This window comes from Uloborus diversus, chromosome 6 (genome assembly GCF_026930045.1).
Source record: "Uloborus diversus isolate 005 chromosome 6, Udiv.v.3.1, whole genome shotgun sequence".
NCBI lineage: Eukaryota > Metazoa > Arthropoda > Arachnida > Araneae > Uloboridae > Uloborus > Uloborus diversus.
The window spans coordinates 34,470,412-34,487,921 of record NC_072736.1 but is presented as its reverse complement, the minus strand read 5'-3'; the positions used below and the strand labels follow the sequence as shown (position 1 = coordinate 34,487,921).

Sequence of the window (17,510 nt, the reverse complement as noted above, 5' to 3'; positions counted from 1 at the left end):
GCGTTTATGTTGAGAGCCAAGATAAGGAAAATGCCTTAGTATTTGCAACAACTATCATAATTTTAAAGGATATAATGTATGCCGAGTTATAGAATCAATGTAAATTTAATAACCGACTAATGCTATGCATTTCCGACGTGCACTTTAAAGTAAATCTTTAATCGTGTAATGGTATGCTTTTTACTGTCACTGGATGAGTGTTTCTTAAAGCCTGGTACTGTTTGCTGGACAGCATATTGTGCCTGGCAATAAAGTGTCCGAATGAAAAAATGATTGATTTTTACAAGCAATAAATAAAAACCTAATGAATTTGTGCTGCATCCAAAAACATTACTTTTAACAGCATTTAATAATTAAGGTAGGAGATCGAGTTGAACATTTTAAAAATAACTCTTAAACATTTACAACATTTAGCATTTTCAACAAAAAAGGCTACATTTATTATAATTAACAACCATTACATATTGAGATTCCACGGGACAGAAGAAAATTTGAGAGAGTTTTGATAAAAGTTATGAAAATAAGCAAGTCGAAGGGTTGACATCCTTTTTTATTGATATCGTTCAACATTCTATAGTATGATGCTTTGATTACACGTTTTAAATTTAAGAGATAGTATCGACAGCAAGTTCATGCATCATTCAAGGATAAAAATTATCTTTCAATGATTTTCATTCAAAAATGTCGATATTTTTTACTTTTTCAATAATCAAAGCAATTTAAACATTTGAAGGAATAGAACAAAAAAAAAAAAAAAAACTGTTACCGGTGGACTCGAAAGTAAGACTCTAGATTCATTTTCACTCCTCAAAAATGCCCTCTTTCCCCCAGTCTCCGAGTGGATGAAATTGATGGAAAACATGATCTTTGTACATATAGTTTTCCTTGAGCTACATGTTTCACAAAACTTGGAGAATTATATGATTGCTAATACCAGGTGGAAATGTTTTCTGTCACTAAGTTTTACCGTTGATAAAGATTGCTGGGGATTGAATTCAAAAAGCAGCAAACTAAATTTGAGATAGAGGTTTTTGTAAAATGGACAACACTGAATTAATGCTGTAAATGCCAAGAAAATTTAAATTTCAGTATAGAGAGGTTGTTGAGAAACAGGGCCAAACACTTTAATTCTGACCAAAATTCGTCAAGTTTAGAGTATTAAAATTAAAAGATCAAGGTAGAGGAAAACAACAAAAAAAGATGGATATTCATCAAAAGATGGGGCTGAGGAGTCTATTTATAACTTCAGAATTTTTAATATTTTACTCATTTTTTACAGATTTCAGAACAAGGTAATTTTGGGTTTATGTCACACACTAATTAAAATTTTCTTGTGGCAAATTCTTAAGGAGCTTTATTCTTGAATAGGCCTTGACAACATCAATATTTGCAGCGAAGCACTTTAATCAGATTTAATTTACAACACAAGCCTTTATCAGATGTGTTTACCTTTCGAAAGGTAATACTTTTCTGCTGAAACATTCATTGAAATATTTTTCTTCTGAAACTGTTTTGAAGTTATGTATACGAATTTTCAGTACTTGTAGCTCCATGCTCTCATGGAAATTCAGCATTTAAAATGTCAACATGCCAGTAAGATCGTTTGCAAGGCAGAAGAAATTTATAAAACACTTCTGACTGTGCAACGATCCAACTAGTTAAAACGAAGTATAAATCCATATCATTCATATAGAGTTGACAGGAACAAATCACTTGAATAAAATTCTGAAGCTCAAAATGCATCATCTTCACTCCAAAGCATATTAAACTCAAGATACGCACGATTCAGTAACAACATCACAAAAAGGTAACAAAAGCTATTTCACAACATATCGATTAGCAAAACTAAACATTATATTCACGAATATGTTTCACAATAATAGCGAACGAAACAAAGATGACATTTCACATAAATAAGGCATAACTAGCGAAGTAAATGTCCATCACTTAACACTGTGCAAATGTAAACAAGCACATTATACAGACGGCTCTGGACAAATCACCAAGCGTAAAATCCACAACCGAGCTATTTTAATTGAAACTTTATTCCATCTAAGACACAAACAATTCGTTAATTTCGCCAAAATCTTTTTTTGAGATTAAGAAATACGAAAACAAATGACTTCGATTAACATGCGATTGCTATTCAGAGGAACAGCGGTTAAAGGGCTATTTTGGTTAATCGTGACGCCAGAAGAGGGCGTCTTGGACCGCTGGAATCGCCAATCTGGGCTGCGTTCGGAAACGATCGACCGGTTACACCGCGTGGTTAGCCCGGTGTGGTTATGACGTATTTGGAATTTCTCTAGGAATTCCGGTAGAACAGCTGTGTTTCCGAACGCTCGTGGTTAAACCGCGGTAGTTCTAGTTTAGCAGCAAACGACACTCCAATCAACGCGTAACTTTCATAATAGGCAAGTCACGTGCGTTACGATCAAAACATGAAACACGACCGGATTGGCCAACACAGACTTTGTGACGTTTGTGATCTTCACTCTTCAAACGCGTTCGACTTTATTAACGCACTTATCTGAACGATCAGTTAGATAACGCGTTCTCTTTTTAGACGCTTCGTTCGGTTAACGCGTTCGACTTTATGAACGCACCCAATGGGAGTCTACCAAGTCTACAGAGGCGAAGCCTATGATATTAAATCGCTTACTTTACGTAGTTGGAGAAATTAGTTGGCAACTATATCTTTAAACCAAAATGTCAACATTTCATTGTGATGCGGATAACGGTGGCTCAGTGGTAGAATTATTTCATTGTGAATAAACGTGGATTAAATTTAATCAAAAATCATAGTTAAAATGAAAGTAGTAGCATTAATAAGGTAGGCATTTCAATATTTTTTCAGTGGTCAATTTGTGAAGCTCATGTCTTTTTAAGATTCTGTTTTCTTCAGGATAGTTTTTATTGTAAATAAATTAAGGTAAAAGATACTCGCTGTTTTTTTTCAAATCGTAAGCAATAATAAAGGATAATAAAAATCGAAGACGAAATTCGGAACAAATCTGATATACCCCCCTCTTGGCGACTTTTTCCTGTTGGCGCCAAAAAAGCGTCGCCAAGAAAACTATGTATGACGTCATATGTCATACATCGTTCTTAGCGATGCTTTTTTAGCGCCAACAGGAAAAATTCAAATTATGTCATTAATTATTTAATGAAATTAATGCATTAATTTTTTTCCGTTGTTTCTCCGGGATACGAGCCCTCGGTCTCATAGTACTTTCGTAATGAGACCTCGGCTCGCCGGCCCTGCCTCGGTCTCATTACGAAAGTACTATGAGACCTCGGGCTCGCCAGGACCTCGGTCCGTTATCCCTCCGACTTTTAATATACATCACAGTCGGATATGTCACAGATCTCCTCCGTTCAGTATACAATAAAGTCACAGATTTTATGTGAAATTAACACCATTTTTGTGCTACAAAAATGCCAACCAGACCAAAATACAAACTACCAGAAACACACTAAAAACACAATAATTCAAAATATGTTCACTTACCTTTTTTACTTTTCTTTTACTTCCTCACGTGAGGCAGTGCACATATGTTCCGCTCTTAAGAATATTTGTTCGGATTTTAATTCAATGTAATTTAATATTTCTTCATTAATATAATTTCGCCAATCGGCTAAAGTTTGTGATGAAAAAAAATATTGACTTTCAATATCAGCAGTTTTGGTCCCAATTAAAATCTCATATGTTATCAAAAAAATCTCCTCTATTTTCAACTTGCTAGAACTAAACCATGACCCACTCCTGATCGTTGCTTCTTTTCCACAAACAACACCCCCAATAACCTTTCTACAAAAAAAAATTAACCCATCTGAACATTTTTTAGTTTTTTAAATTTTCATAACAGAATTACATCTAGAACATAACATTTCATTCTTAAGTAAACCAATTTCCCTTTAAAATTCTAAAAAAACCTCTTTATTTTCAATTAGTTTAAATATAAAAAATCTATTTAGGACTCAGGTACGTCCAAATGTTGGACGACCTGACGAAAAAGAAAAAGAAGATTCATTCAAAAATTTCAATTGATACATTTGGACAACATCACAAACCGAACTCATGATTAAAATAGAAAATTCAACTAAATTAACATTAAAAAACAATAAGAAAAAGAATACTCTAAAATAAAGTTTGAATTGAAACTTTATTTTAGAGTATTCAACTTAAAATCTCCCTAAGAGCGAAACATATGAGCACCTACCTCCTACCACACATACACGTGCAAAAAGACAAACTTCGAGAAACTACTTTCCAGCGTTCAAGTTGCAAAACCAGGGTTGCCAAGTTATCGCCTTATTGGCGATTTTCGTATCGAGCGAAAAATTAAAATCTCGCCAAGAGTGGGGCATATCAGAGGAGAGCCCGAAATTCTACATCCGATTATGACTGCAATATTAAAATTTTTGGAAAATTTTCAGAAGTTGATAGCAAAAATGTTCAAGTAATCATTGTTTCTTAAATTTAGCACTAATGTACAATGTTCGTAGTTCAATCAAATATGCGAATGAGAACTTTTTTTTAAAATTTGTACTGTGAATGTTTTTTACAATCAGTAACAAAAAAACAGTTTAAAGTTCGTAAAAAGAACTATGAACAAATTCTTTGTAATGAAGATTAATACACTCAATTAATAGGCTATTTTTCACAACTATGAGTTGGTATTCATTGGTATAGGTGGAAAGTCACTTGGCTTCGGGACTTTTTACTTTCTACTTTGGAAAAATAGGAAAAACCGTTCGTGACACCGAAATGTTTTTTCGTTTTTTTTGTTTACATTTTAATAGAAATATATTTGACGGATTATTTGACATAGACTTCATTGCTGGATCCCTTCCTTTTCCTCCCGAGATTATTTTTTAATTTGTCTATTGCTACTGTTTCAAAGACTGCACCAAATCTTTTACAAGAGTTGCTTTAGGGGCCTTTAGTGATCCTTTTTTTTCTATTTTTGAAGGTGAAGTGTTCCCCTGATTTATGAGTGTTTAAATTTTAATCTCAAAAATTATAAAAATATTTCTACATAACTGACATAAGTATATTTTCCATTGCAATAGGTAAGTTTGTTTTGGATATCATTCCGCTAAAGCAGGATTTTCATCCTTTTAATTTTATTTCCTCTCTGTCCCTTTAAATACTGATCTATTGCTTCCTCCCTCCCCCCCACACCAATATCATATGGTCAATACAAGTAGTACAATCAGAGTTTGAAACTAGAGCTGGTTAGGATATGTAAACTGGTTATTGAATGAAAATATGGATAAATGTAAGCAGAAATTTTAATATTATTGCATGAAACCTCATTTCAAATGTATTATTATGAAAACATATGGAATCAATGAATCGCAAAAAAAAAAAGAAATAAATTTGACCAGAGCCCGATCTAGGGGGGGGGGGGGGCAAACCTGGGTTCATGCCCCGGGCTGCAGATTCGAGTGGTGCTTCCGGCAGAAAAAAAAAGTTTAAAAAAGAAATTTTGGATACTACTCTTTGTGTTACAATTCCAGTACTAAAATCAACTAAACTAAACACCAAATTATAAAATAAACACAGATTTTAATTTCTGTACGGTGAACTATTTTAATATCTAAATAATTATGTACCATTTCTTGATTTTTATTCACCTTTTGAAATCAGTGCCTCCTCTAAACTATCTAACCAAACTGACTACCCATCAAATCCTAAGTTAAACACTAACTGAACTGAATACCAAATAAGTTTTAAAGCCAAACTTAGTTGCAAGGTGAAATTGCAATGATTGAACACTCCTGTATGTGCTCTAATTTTTATAGAATTTTCCCTTTTATAGTTTAACTGAACTTTTGGGGAGAACATGATAGCATGAAAATCATGAACCAAAAATTTATTTTAGTTACCATTTTAAAAATTTGATTTAAAAAAATGTTACTAACAAAACATTCCTGGCTTTGGCTTTTTTAGCAACTTACTATGATGTGTAAAAAAGTCTATGTATCAGTTTTTGAAAAAAATATATGTTTTGATATGCTCACAGGCAGAAATACATCAATTTTTTTGTCCTTCCGTTATCGCTGGATGATTATGGACCAATGATAAATTTAATGACCTTAAAAACAAAGGGAATTTCTACAGTTGGGGCAAACCTAACCAGGCAGTTATGTAGTGTTATGATCTACGTAGCCTTCACAATGCTGTCAGGTTAGGTTTGTCCCAACTATAGTTCATCTTATTTTCATTCCCCCTTTTTTTTGGTAAAAAATGAATGTTTGTGAAATGCGATTGGTTAATCCAATTTTTGTTGTTTTGCAAGTTTACAATATGTCTATAATGTATTGTTATGGATCCGGTGCGACTTCCACTTTCTTGAAATGAAGACACAGTTCTTGAGAACACACAGGAGATTTATTTACACTATCTACAGGAAAGATCGTTAACAACTGCTAAATTACTCATCAGGAATTAAGCAAATATCAATCAACACCATAAACTCAACGGTTACACACGTATTTACATTCAAATACGCAAAACAAAACAGCGAAATGCCTCGCAATAAACAGATCAAAATAAATGCTCTCAGCCCAACGGTTCCGTCCAGACTGAGACTTTATCATGTGGGAGGCTATTTATAGACATCGAAAGAGAAGAAAATGGAAAATCAACCATTATTTTATTTCTTTCCATTCACAAATTTTATCATTCAGAAATGAGGGGACCGTATACTTCGGCCAAATGTACGGGGACTGTATATTCATTACAAAAACTATTTACAGGTTACATTACTACAATAATTTTAGATGAAAGATAATTTAATAAATGCCAAATTTAGCTAGATTACAACAGATTAATCAGAAAAATAATTACTATTTACAGAATTTGTAACAGTATTGTATAATAAAAATTACTTTTCCCAGTAAAATTGATTTATTTTGTGCTCTAGTGGTGGAAAAGATAGTTGCTACAATATGATGCAATGTGTTGCTGATGGTCATGAAATTATAGCCTTGGCAAATTTACAACCCAAAGAAGGTAAAAAAAAAAAGCTTCAGAATTCCTTAAGAAATAAAACCAGCTTCTCTTACTTGTTAAAACTTTTATTTTATAACTTTGAAATCTTGCTGCATAGTTATTGTCCTTTTTAAAAAATGTTTCAGATGAAGTTGATAGTTATATGTATCAAAGTGTTGGCCATAATGTGCTTGACATGTACGCTACTGCCATGAATTTGCCATTGTTTAGGAATAAAATTGAGGGTAAACCATTGAATCAAAACTTTGACTATCAGCCTACAGAAGGAGATGAAGTGGAAGATTTGTACAACTTGCTTCTTGAAATTAAGGTATGATATTTCTTTGTTTCAATTGAAAGGTTTCAATATTTTTTTTTTATTTACAAAAACTAAGTTATTGTCTAAACATCACTTTATATAAATATAAATATCACAAAACATTAATGAAATATAGGTATATTAATTTATTGTTATTGTTAATTTTATGACAGGAAAATAAGGATAGCAAAATTCATATTAAATATTTATTTTTTTCAATAGGTTATTTGCTTCAAACTTTTAATTTTTATATACTCGGAGAAAATTTGTTCAGTGCATCTCAATACTTAGGAATTTTTTCTCTCAAAAGTGATGAGGTTTTATGCAATCATATTTTTTAAATGTTTTTTATCATTGATTTATTTTATTTCATTGTGTGGAACAGGAGTGAAGACTAATTTCTCGCAGTGCCCTTCTCTGGTGTTTTAAAAGAAATTTAAAGCTGAGAAAATAGGTACAATCCCACCATAGTATGAAAGAATGGTGGTCATAGGCTTTTGAAATGCGATTTTGTGCACAGTTATTGTCAATGAAACATAAAAGTTTCAATAAAGTTTACTTTGGTCTAAAATTTAAAAGTGTATTTGGCTTTTTTGAAGTTCTGAAATAATTTTTTTTTTTAAACTCAAAGGTAAATCATTAAAATTTCCATTTCATAAAATTGGAGTATTATTTTAGTTACTTTTAAATTCCATTATAATGTTCTTGTATTTTTTTGTAGAAATGAAACTTTTTAAAGCCCCCCCCCCCCCACTACCAGATTTTTTGAGTTTGCTACTTTGTCATGATATCAAAAAATATTTCACCTTTCATTTTTCTCCATTTTAGAATTCATTAGACATTGAAGCTGTATCTGTAGGTGCAATATTTTCTGATTATCAACGGTTAAGAGTTGAAAATGTGTGAGTATTTTTTTTACTATTTGCTTGCAAAGTCTATTAATCGAAAACAAGTTGCTCATGATACATTTTTGTAAACGTTTTAAAATATCTTTCACTAGTTTTTAAAACTTTGGTGTTTAACCCCTTCCCTCTCGCTCCCGTGAATATGCTGGGCTGGGGTTTCGATCTTCATTTCTCGCACCCGTGATATTGTTGAGCTGGGGTGTGCAATATTAACACGACGAAACGATTAAAATCAATTCATTTCTTTGCCCCGGAATAAATTTTATTTCCCTTTTTATACACTAGATGACAGCACCAGTCAATTTTAAATGTAATTGTGGATTTTAAATGTAATTGTAGAGATGCAGGAAGGAATTTTGGTACTACTTACCGGATTGTGACGTTAGCCTCTGTATCTCAAGCTTTGAAATTTACCACACAAGAAAAATTTACTTATCTTTACTTATATTACACAAAAGATTAATAAAATTCTTTTTTAATGTTTAAAAGACGTATTTCCTAAATTTTCGCTGCTAGCTTGGGCTTGCTTTTCATAAAATTTTATTTTTTTTTTAAATTTCAATCTAAAAAATATTGAAAATAGAAAATTGAATGCACATGTTGTACATACACTTATTTTTATATAATTTTCTTAAATAAAAACAATAGACACTTTTATGACCGTTTTCTTGAAAATTATTTCTCTTTAAGGGGTTAAAATAACATTCTCATGTGTTTTTATTAATAGCTTAAACAAGTTTTGCAATATAATGACTAAATTCTAAAATTGTTTAAGCTCCCCTCCCTAAAAGAACTTACTTTTTTCACATGAAGTCTCTAAGATCCCTATATTTTCCAGTAATGCTTTAGAAGGCTGGAAACATGAGAAAAGTCTTTCCAAACACATATGAAATAGATAAAATAGCCTCTGGGCCTTTCAAGGCTCATATATCAGTTATGAAACAACTAAGATATTTAGTAGGTAGTGTTAGACAAAAAGTGCTGAGTTTTTAATGAAGCAAATTTTACTAATTTCATTATTATTATTGTTTTGCTGTTTTTAAAGAGAATATATCTGTAAATCTCTGTTTTCTATGATGACATTAAAAAAAAGAAAGTAGATCTGCTGTCAAAGACATGATAGGAGCTGTCTATAAATGTCACACTTTTGTTGTCAACATTTTTGACTCCCCTTTGTCACATGTCATTTTTCGTAAACAGATTCCTATTTAAAAAATGCGTGATGTCTCACTTTTTGTTGCTCTTTGCCTCCATCTTGGCTCAATTTCACGAACCTCCTCCCCCATCAAAGCATGACATCATTCTGGACAGCCCCATTGGTGTGCTTCTTTGTTTAAGGCTAATTGAGGCAGCAGATTTAAAATCAGCGGCACTTAGGCAGAGTTTGAAAGCAGTATTTTCTTCTGGATTGGACAATAGCGATGTGAATCTTCAGTGGGCAGAGTTTAAGGAAAAGCTAGCGAAAACGGTTAGGGATCATGTTTCCTTTAGGAGAAAAGGTGTCAACACTAAAATCTGGCCAATGTGGTTCTCCAGGGAAACTAAAGACGCTCTAAATTACAAACAAGCTGCTTTTCATAGGTTTAGAGAAACTGGTCACAGTGCAGATAGGCTCCATAATTGTAAGGCAAGGCGTAAATTTAAGTATTTGGTATGGTTTCAGAAAAGAGAGTTGGAGCAAAGACTGGCAGATAACATAAACAGGAATCCCAAGAGGTTTTTTGCATACGCTAATTTGAGGAAAGTTCGAAATAGTCTTATTGGGCCACTGGTTGATGAGCATGGAATTTTAATTCAAGACGATAGTGATATTGCTAATGTTCTTAATAACTTTTTTCAAGTGTTTTTAACGATAACTGTATCTCAACAGTTGACACCAACAAGACACAAGCTATAGTACAGCTTGAGGACTTTGTTTTTCCAGGGATGACGTTTTACTTCATTTGAAAAAAATTAAAGAGACTAAGGCTCCGTGACCTGATAATATTTATCCAAAAATTTTAGTTGAATGTGCGGAGGAATTAGCAGATGTAATCATAAATATTTTCAATGCTTCTTATAACTCGGGGAGAGTGCCAGAGGACTGGAAGCTGGCTAACATTACACCGCTCTTCAAGAAAGGGTCTGAAGGTAGTGCGGGAAATTATAGACCTGTGAGTCTAACTTCGGTGGTTTGCAAAATTTTTGAAACATTGATAAAAATTAAGATAGTAAATTTTCCAGAGACTAATAATCTATTGACTAGTTTTCAGTACGGTTTCAGGAAAGGTAAATCTTGTGCAACTAATTTATTATATTTCTATGATAAAGTTACCATGGCTTTGGACAATAAGAAGCCTGTAGATGTTGTTTACATTGATTTTCAAAAAGCTTTCAATAAGGTACCACATGTTGCTCTACTTAGCAAATTAGCTGATATAGGAATAGGAGGGAAAACTTTCATTTGGGTAAAAAACTGGCTGACCGGAAGGAAACAAAGGGTAGTTGTAAGGGGAAATTATTCTAATTGGAGTGAGGTTTTAAGCGGGGTTCCTCAAGGATCAGTGTTAGGGCCTGTTTTTTTCATTGTTTTTATAAACGATATTCACAAAAATAATTCAGGGAACATGAATTGTTTTGCTGATGATGTCAAAGTTATGGGGACTGTAGAAAATGAAGAACAAGCAAAACAGCTGCAAGAGGATCTAGATCATATTACGGAGTGGGCTGATAAATGGGGTATGGCTGTTAATGTTGGGAAATGTCAAGTGCTACATTTAGGGCGTGGAAATAAATGTACAAGTTATTATTTGCAAGGTTCAATCATTAGTCAGGCAGACAAATTACTGATCTGGGGGGTCTTAATAAGTCAGGATTTAAAGTTTAGCCAACAGTGCAGCATTGCTAGTAACAAGGCCAATAAGATGCTTGGGTTTATCAATAGATCTATTTCAAAAAAATCTAAAGAAGTTCTTCTGCTCTTATATAGAAGTTTGATAAGACCTCGTTTGGAGTATGCTGTTCAGTTTTGGTCTCCTTATCTTAAAAAAAGACATTAACGTATTGGAAAGGGTTCAAAGGCGGGCTACAAGGCTAATAAATGGACTTTCTCACTTAGACTATGATTTCAGGCTTAGACGGCTAAAAATGTACAGTCTTGAGCAAAGAAGAGACCGAGAGGACATGATTCAGTTGTTTAAATTTATTAAAAGGAAAGATGTTACGGGGCTGAAGTTTAGCACTGAAAACAGGACAAGGGGTCATTGTTTTAAGCTATTTAAATCTCACGCTAACATGGATGTTAGGAAAAATTATTATTTTAGCAGGGTAGTGGAACCTTGGAACAGTTTATCAGAAGAGGTGGTAATGAGCAAGGGAGTAGATAGTTTTAAGAGGGCCATTGATCTTCACTGGGGATTGTAAATTGACTAGGACCAGTCTAGCTGAGTCCAGAGCCTGTTGCTGGTCGTCACTTTTGTATTTGTATTTGTAATAGGATGGTAACAGATTGAATTCAGTTCAAAAGTGGTATGTTAACTCCCAATGTTTAAAGGCTTTAAATATGGTGCTTTTGATGTTTTTTTAAAGTTTATCCAGACACTACTTTTCCTAAGTTCCGACTAATAAAATAACTTACGAGGAACTGGTAATATACTTTCTAGGGTTCGAAAATATCATGATATTTTCAAAAATATCGAAAATATCCGATATTTTGATATATATCCCATATTTTCAATTAGCACAAACTCAAGTCTTTAAAATAATAAATGCATCCTCAAATCACTCTTTATTATCCTATATTAAAATTACAATATGTGGACTTAAATTTATGGTTTCTTTCATTATTTATACCTAATATTTTGTTTTGCATTTCTATCAATTTTAATGGAGTTAATTTAGCATTAGCTGTTTTACTCATTTTCCTTCTGTTAAATACTTTTACACAGTTATGTAATTCATCAGAAACAAATAATATGCATTAGTCAGTGAGTCATAAAACATTTTCTTCTTTACTGAGCAATGTTTAACTTTGAATTAGGCACTTTTAATATGAATTAAAATTGTTACACTGCTAATAATTTTATGGATACAAAATACAGGTAAAAAAGGAATATTGTACTACCTAGTTATATTATTGATGCATTAATACATCATAAAAATATAGTACAAAACTGTCTGAATATTTTTAATAATAAATGAACAATGTTACTATGATTAATGTACTTTTCATATTGGGAATACCGTAGTTGAAAAACTAAATATTGAAAATATCATGATATTTTCAAAATAAATATTGGATATATATCGTGATATGTAATATGATATATATATCGGCAAACCCTGATACTTTCTGATTTTTTCTTGCTTAAGCAATGATAATGGATTTGCATTTTTTATTATCCTCAAAGTGTCCCAATTATCTAAAGACTAACTAATTGGTTAAAAATATTTTAAAGATATTTCTTTATAATTACTTGGATTTGTTTTCTTTCCTGTCTTTTCTTTTCTTTCTTTTTTTTTCTGATGCAAAATCTTTTCTCTTGATAAATGTCAATCTTACTGTTAGGAGCTCTTTTCAAGTTTAATATCAAAGCACTTTGTTTTTCAATTTGAAAATCAAATTATCCAATAGTTACGATTTCTAAAATGCGATTATTTCAAAATTCCATTGAAAAAAATGAAGGATTAATTTGCTCCCCTTTACTGTTTAGATGCTGATCAAATCCTGGGCTTTCAATTTTTGAAAGCTGTAACTTGAGGGGAAAAAAAAAAACCTTTTTGCTAAATCAAAAAGCTTTTCTTGAGAGGGGGCAGTCCCCCTTCCCTCGGGTGACACACATCTGGTAGGTGACACCTCAATTTAATTTCAGAGTTTATAAAAATGGAAATGCTTTAACTCTGAAAAAAATCCCCAATGTTAAATTTCACCTTAAAAATTTCAACGAAAGAATTTCACTATATTGCGGGGAGTGGTCAGATACATACGTACTCCAGACATACAACGTCTGGAGGAAATTTTACGCAAAATGCAGCGCACACAGCTTTATATAAATGGCTTTTATTATACCTACATTTCTGGGTTCAATTTTTAATTTTAATTTTATTGAAAGCTCTTGAATTAACCTTAATGTGAAGATTTCAGGATTAACTACAATTATTGAGTGTTGTAACCAATAAATCATGTACTGATCTTATTTTATACTTTTTAGTAATAACCAAACTTTCTTAGATAAAGTCTTACATTTTATCGGATCTTTTGGATTTGCATTTTTGTTCCAACAGTTGTTTGAATTTACCAAGCACCCACAGAAGTTTTCCGACTTGCTCAAGCGATACATACATTAATTTTATTACTTTATAATTGGGATCAAGGTAAAAAATACATTATTATTTTTACTTGAAAGTGATTACTTAGAAAATGTTGAGCAACAAAACTGTTTTGTTGACAGTTGCTATCAGTTAAAGTTTGTTTGCCACAATGACAGTTATTTTCTTATTTGTAAGCCTTTATACATGTTATCAAATTAATTGGTAGTCAGTTTTTTTAAAAAATGCAAGGAGAGTCAGTGTAAATTAAAGAAAAAAAAAGAAACACAGAGTCGGAGTCGGCATGTTTTCGAACGACTCCGACTCCTTAATTCCAAAATCAGTCCGACTGACTCTTCATCTCCGACTCCACAGCCCTGGTAGCAGCAGCAGCAGAAAGAGAGAAAGAGGACCATAGAACTTTACAATAAAAAGTTTTATACATTACAGTTGCATTTGCTAGAATGTTACTTGAAATCAAGCTGTTGTGTCTATGTATTTTTGCATTAATGTGGCTGAAATACAAAGAAAAAAAAAACTTTTATTACATACAACTTAATAATTCTCTAATATATTTTTATTTTTTATTTATTTATTTACCTTACTCATTATTATTGTTATTATGTATAAATGATGAGAGTAAAGGTCATTTATTTATTTCCGGGGTTCTTGATGTGCACAAAAAGTGTGGCCCTGAAGGTTTTAGAATGATAAATAATTAATTCATAAAAAGTATAAAAGAAATATATGATTTAAATACTTTGCTTGAAATCAGACATTCAGTTTTCTTTGTATACTTCAAGTAGCATAATATGGCCCTCCTCTTAATGCTGTGTTTTGGAAGGAAAGGTAAATAATGTAATTGCTGTTTGAGAGTGGTAGGGGGGACAGGGGGACGTTGAGATTTCTTGATTGTATTTTAACCTAAAAATATCTTTAATAGTTTATTAAAAAATTTTGCCTGTTTAATTTTAATTTCTCATTTGTTTTTGATTGCAGCTGTAGTAGATTAAACCTAAAAGTGTTAGCTTATCTGTGGCACAGAGAACAAGCTGAACTTCTGAAAGAAATGATTAACTGCAAAATTTCAGCTATAATCATAAAAGTGGCTGCATTAGGTAAGTGATTTCTTAGATTGGTTTACATTTTTTCTTTATTTTCATCTCAGATGGATGTATGATAGGATATTTAGTAAATCTTAATTGTCATTTGAATGTTAGAAAATCTGTTTATGTGTCTAGTTTCCTAAAGATACCTATCATATAATATTTCCATTTCAAAAGGTGACACAATTATATCTGCCCTTTTGTTATACTAGAGTTAATGATAAAAAAAGCAAGTACTTATAAAGGTTTACTTTTTCCTATTATTAGCATTAAAATTTTTGCAAGTTGTCATATTGATATGTAATTATTAAAAAAAAAAAGCATTTTCTCCTCACTCAACCCACAACCATCTTCAAATTCTTTTAAAATGTACATAAGTTTTTGTTGCATCTGAAGCTAAGGTATGCAGATTTTTATCTTTAAGTATAAATTAAGTTATAAGGGCTTTTCTTAGATGTCATAGGATTTGAAAAACTAGAAGAAAATAGATGTCTGAAATTTATTTTTCGTTCTGCAACTTTTTATGCTGTATTTTAGTTTACAGTTTGATTTCTTGTGGCTTTTTTTTCTAGTCAGGCTCAAAATTTGATAAAAAACTCATCCTGCAAATTTTTGTATCAATTTTTAGCATGTATAAACAAAAAACTACTTTTTAAAAAACAGAAAACGTGTTTCATGGATGCATTTGTACAGTAGACCTTTATTTTATGCACATTTGATTTTGCATGGTTTAAAATTTGAGGTCTTTATTTTGTTTTAAGTGTAAGAGTTTTCATTTTATGCGGATGCAGCATTGAATACAGATAAAAAATTTCCCCTATTTCAAAATCCAAATTTCTGAGATTGCAGATAACATGTAATGAATTGCTTTTTGGCATGCTAATAATGGAACTTAGGCCACTGGAGACGTTTTTTTTCGACTTGTTCCAGTTTTATTTAATGCATATAAATAAGACAAGTTCATAGTAACTTAATATCAGGAGGTAAATTATTTTCATTGAAAATAGTTTTGATGTGGAAGGAATGTTGAATTCATTTCCACGAATCTTATAACTTTTTTTTTATTATGATTTCATGGAATTTTTTTCCAAATAACCAGAACTATTCATTCTAATTTTAGGACTAGATCCAAAGAAACATTTAGGAATGACTTTAGAAGAGATATATCCTCATATGATTGAAATGGTAGGTATTTTTATGGCCTCTGGTGACTTATGAAGCAAGTACTTTAAATTTCTTCACTCTTTGATGTTAAACTGAATTTTGAAGCATTTACTAAACAGTTGATTAAATTTACTAAATCACTACTTTTGTGTAAATGAAAATATTTTTCATGAAATTACAGTTGGTTTTCTGTTTAATGACGCTTTATTTAACGACTTTCTCTATTTAAAGACGACTTTTGACGGTCCCAGATTCTCCACTACAGACATCACTGTAGATTCTCCACCTTAAATAGAAGCATTCCATTTAAGGGCGCATTCTACTTAATGACAATTTTTTGTGGTCCTTTGAAAATCGTTAAACAGAAAGTCAACTGTATTGTGTAGTAAAATAATTATTTTCGTGACTTTTAGGTTACTGGATATTAATGTTGTATATTTATTTATCTTTTTTTAAAACTAGAATAAAAAATTTGGATTGAATGTTTGTGGTGAAGGAGGAGAGTTTGAGACATTTACCCTTGATTGTCCATTATTTAAGAAGAAACTCACAGTGTAAGTGTGGATAAAAATATTTGATGTCTTTTCCACTGATGGAAGTTTAACTCATAGCAATGTTACAAAATATACCATTTAGCATAAGAGTAAAATGATATTTCTTTCTAATGTGTTCATAGAACCATGTGCTCAGTTTGTTTCCCCTAGGAATATTCCCCGAAGAATTTTTTAAAATTATTTGTAAACAAACAAGAAAAGTATCAAAAGTTAAACTTTACATTGAACGTTTTAGCAATAGACATTATATAATCCATGAAAAATAATGAAATATTTGCGTTTATATATTATACTGTGTTGTTTTTAATATTGCTTGTGTGCTATTTCACTGAAATAATCTTGAACAGTCTGTACAAGAAAAGTTTGACCATTAATTCTTGATGATCTTGTTATTCTACTCAACTCTTCTGTACCACCCCCATTAATACGAAATAATGGCTAAAACAAATATTTTGTAAGTTGTTAGTTAGATTTGGTTTACTATTTACTTATGTTAACAATATCATGCCAAATATGTTGCATTGAAATTAGTGATGTGCCAAATTGTTAAAAAAAGTAGATCTGCGATATGGATACGGATCATTAGTGTCAAGATCCGCAGATACGGACCTCAAATTTTTTTTACCCAAATCAACTGCCCAAGTGTAAAATTTGTTACGGAAGGTATTCCAGTCATAGCACAGTTTCTTCAAAAAATGTCATCTACGGTGAAAATATAATCACGACTATGATTTACTCTTTAAAGAAATCTCCATTAAGATCGAGGGAGAAATGGATGAAATGGGTCAGTGCTGCATTAATGCTTAGATAGAATGTAAAAAATTATTTCTCGCTTGCTCAGTAGATGTAGGATACAGGAGCAAGAGTGTAAAGCTGCAACTGGACAGGTTAGAAATAATTTTTCACATTTTATTTCAGCATAAATGCAGCGCTGACCCATTCCTCCCAACTTACCTCGACCGACAAAATAACAAAGACAGGAACACCTTTACAAACAGTAAATAGAGAACTTAGCCTCACTTTTTTTGAAGGGTGCCAAGAAAAATCAAAATGAAGAAGAACGCAAACCCCAAATCAATAACAAAAACCAATATTAAATTAAAAAAAAAGCATGTGTCAGAGGGCTGACCTTATATTAAGATGAATTTCGCGAGTCAGAACACACATTGTTCC

General features: G+C 31.8%; 1 protein-coding gene across 1 annotated transcript in view; it reads left to right on the top strand.

Moving 5' to 3' along the window:
- Window positions 1-2,713: 2,713 nt before the first annotated feature.
- The window catches only part of LOC129223740 (diphthine--ammonia ligase-like), a 30,293-nt gene continuing 15,496 nt past the window's right edge, over window positions 2,714-17,510 (top strand). The window contains exons 1-7 of the mRNA XM_054858098.1: window positions 2,714-2,833; window positions 6,936-7,024; window positions 7,150-7,334; window positions 8,151-8,224; window positions 14,513-14,631; window positions 15,740-15,804; window positions 16,246-16,337. Of these exons, the coding sequence (XP_054714073.1) occupies window positions 2,811-2,833; window positions 6,936-7,024; window positions 7,150-7,334; window positions 8,151-8,224; window positions 14,513-14,631; window positions 15,740-15,804; window positions 16,246-16,337 (647 nt within the window). The 5' untranslated portion in view covers window positions 2,714-2,810. The remainder of the gene's footprint in view (window positions 2,834-6,935; window positions 7,025-7,149; window positions 7,335-8,150; window positions 8,225-14,512; window positions 14,632-15,739; window positions 15,805-16,245; window positions 16,338-17,510) is intronic.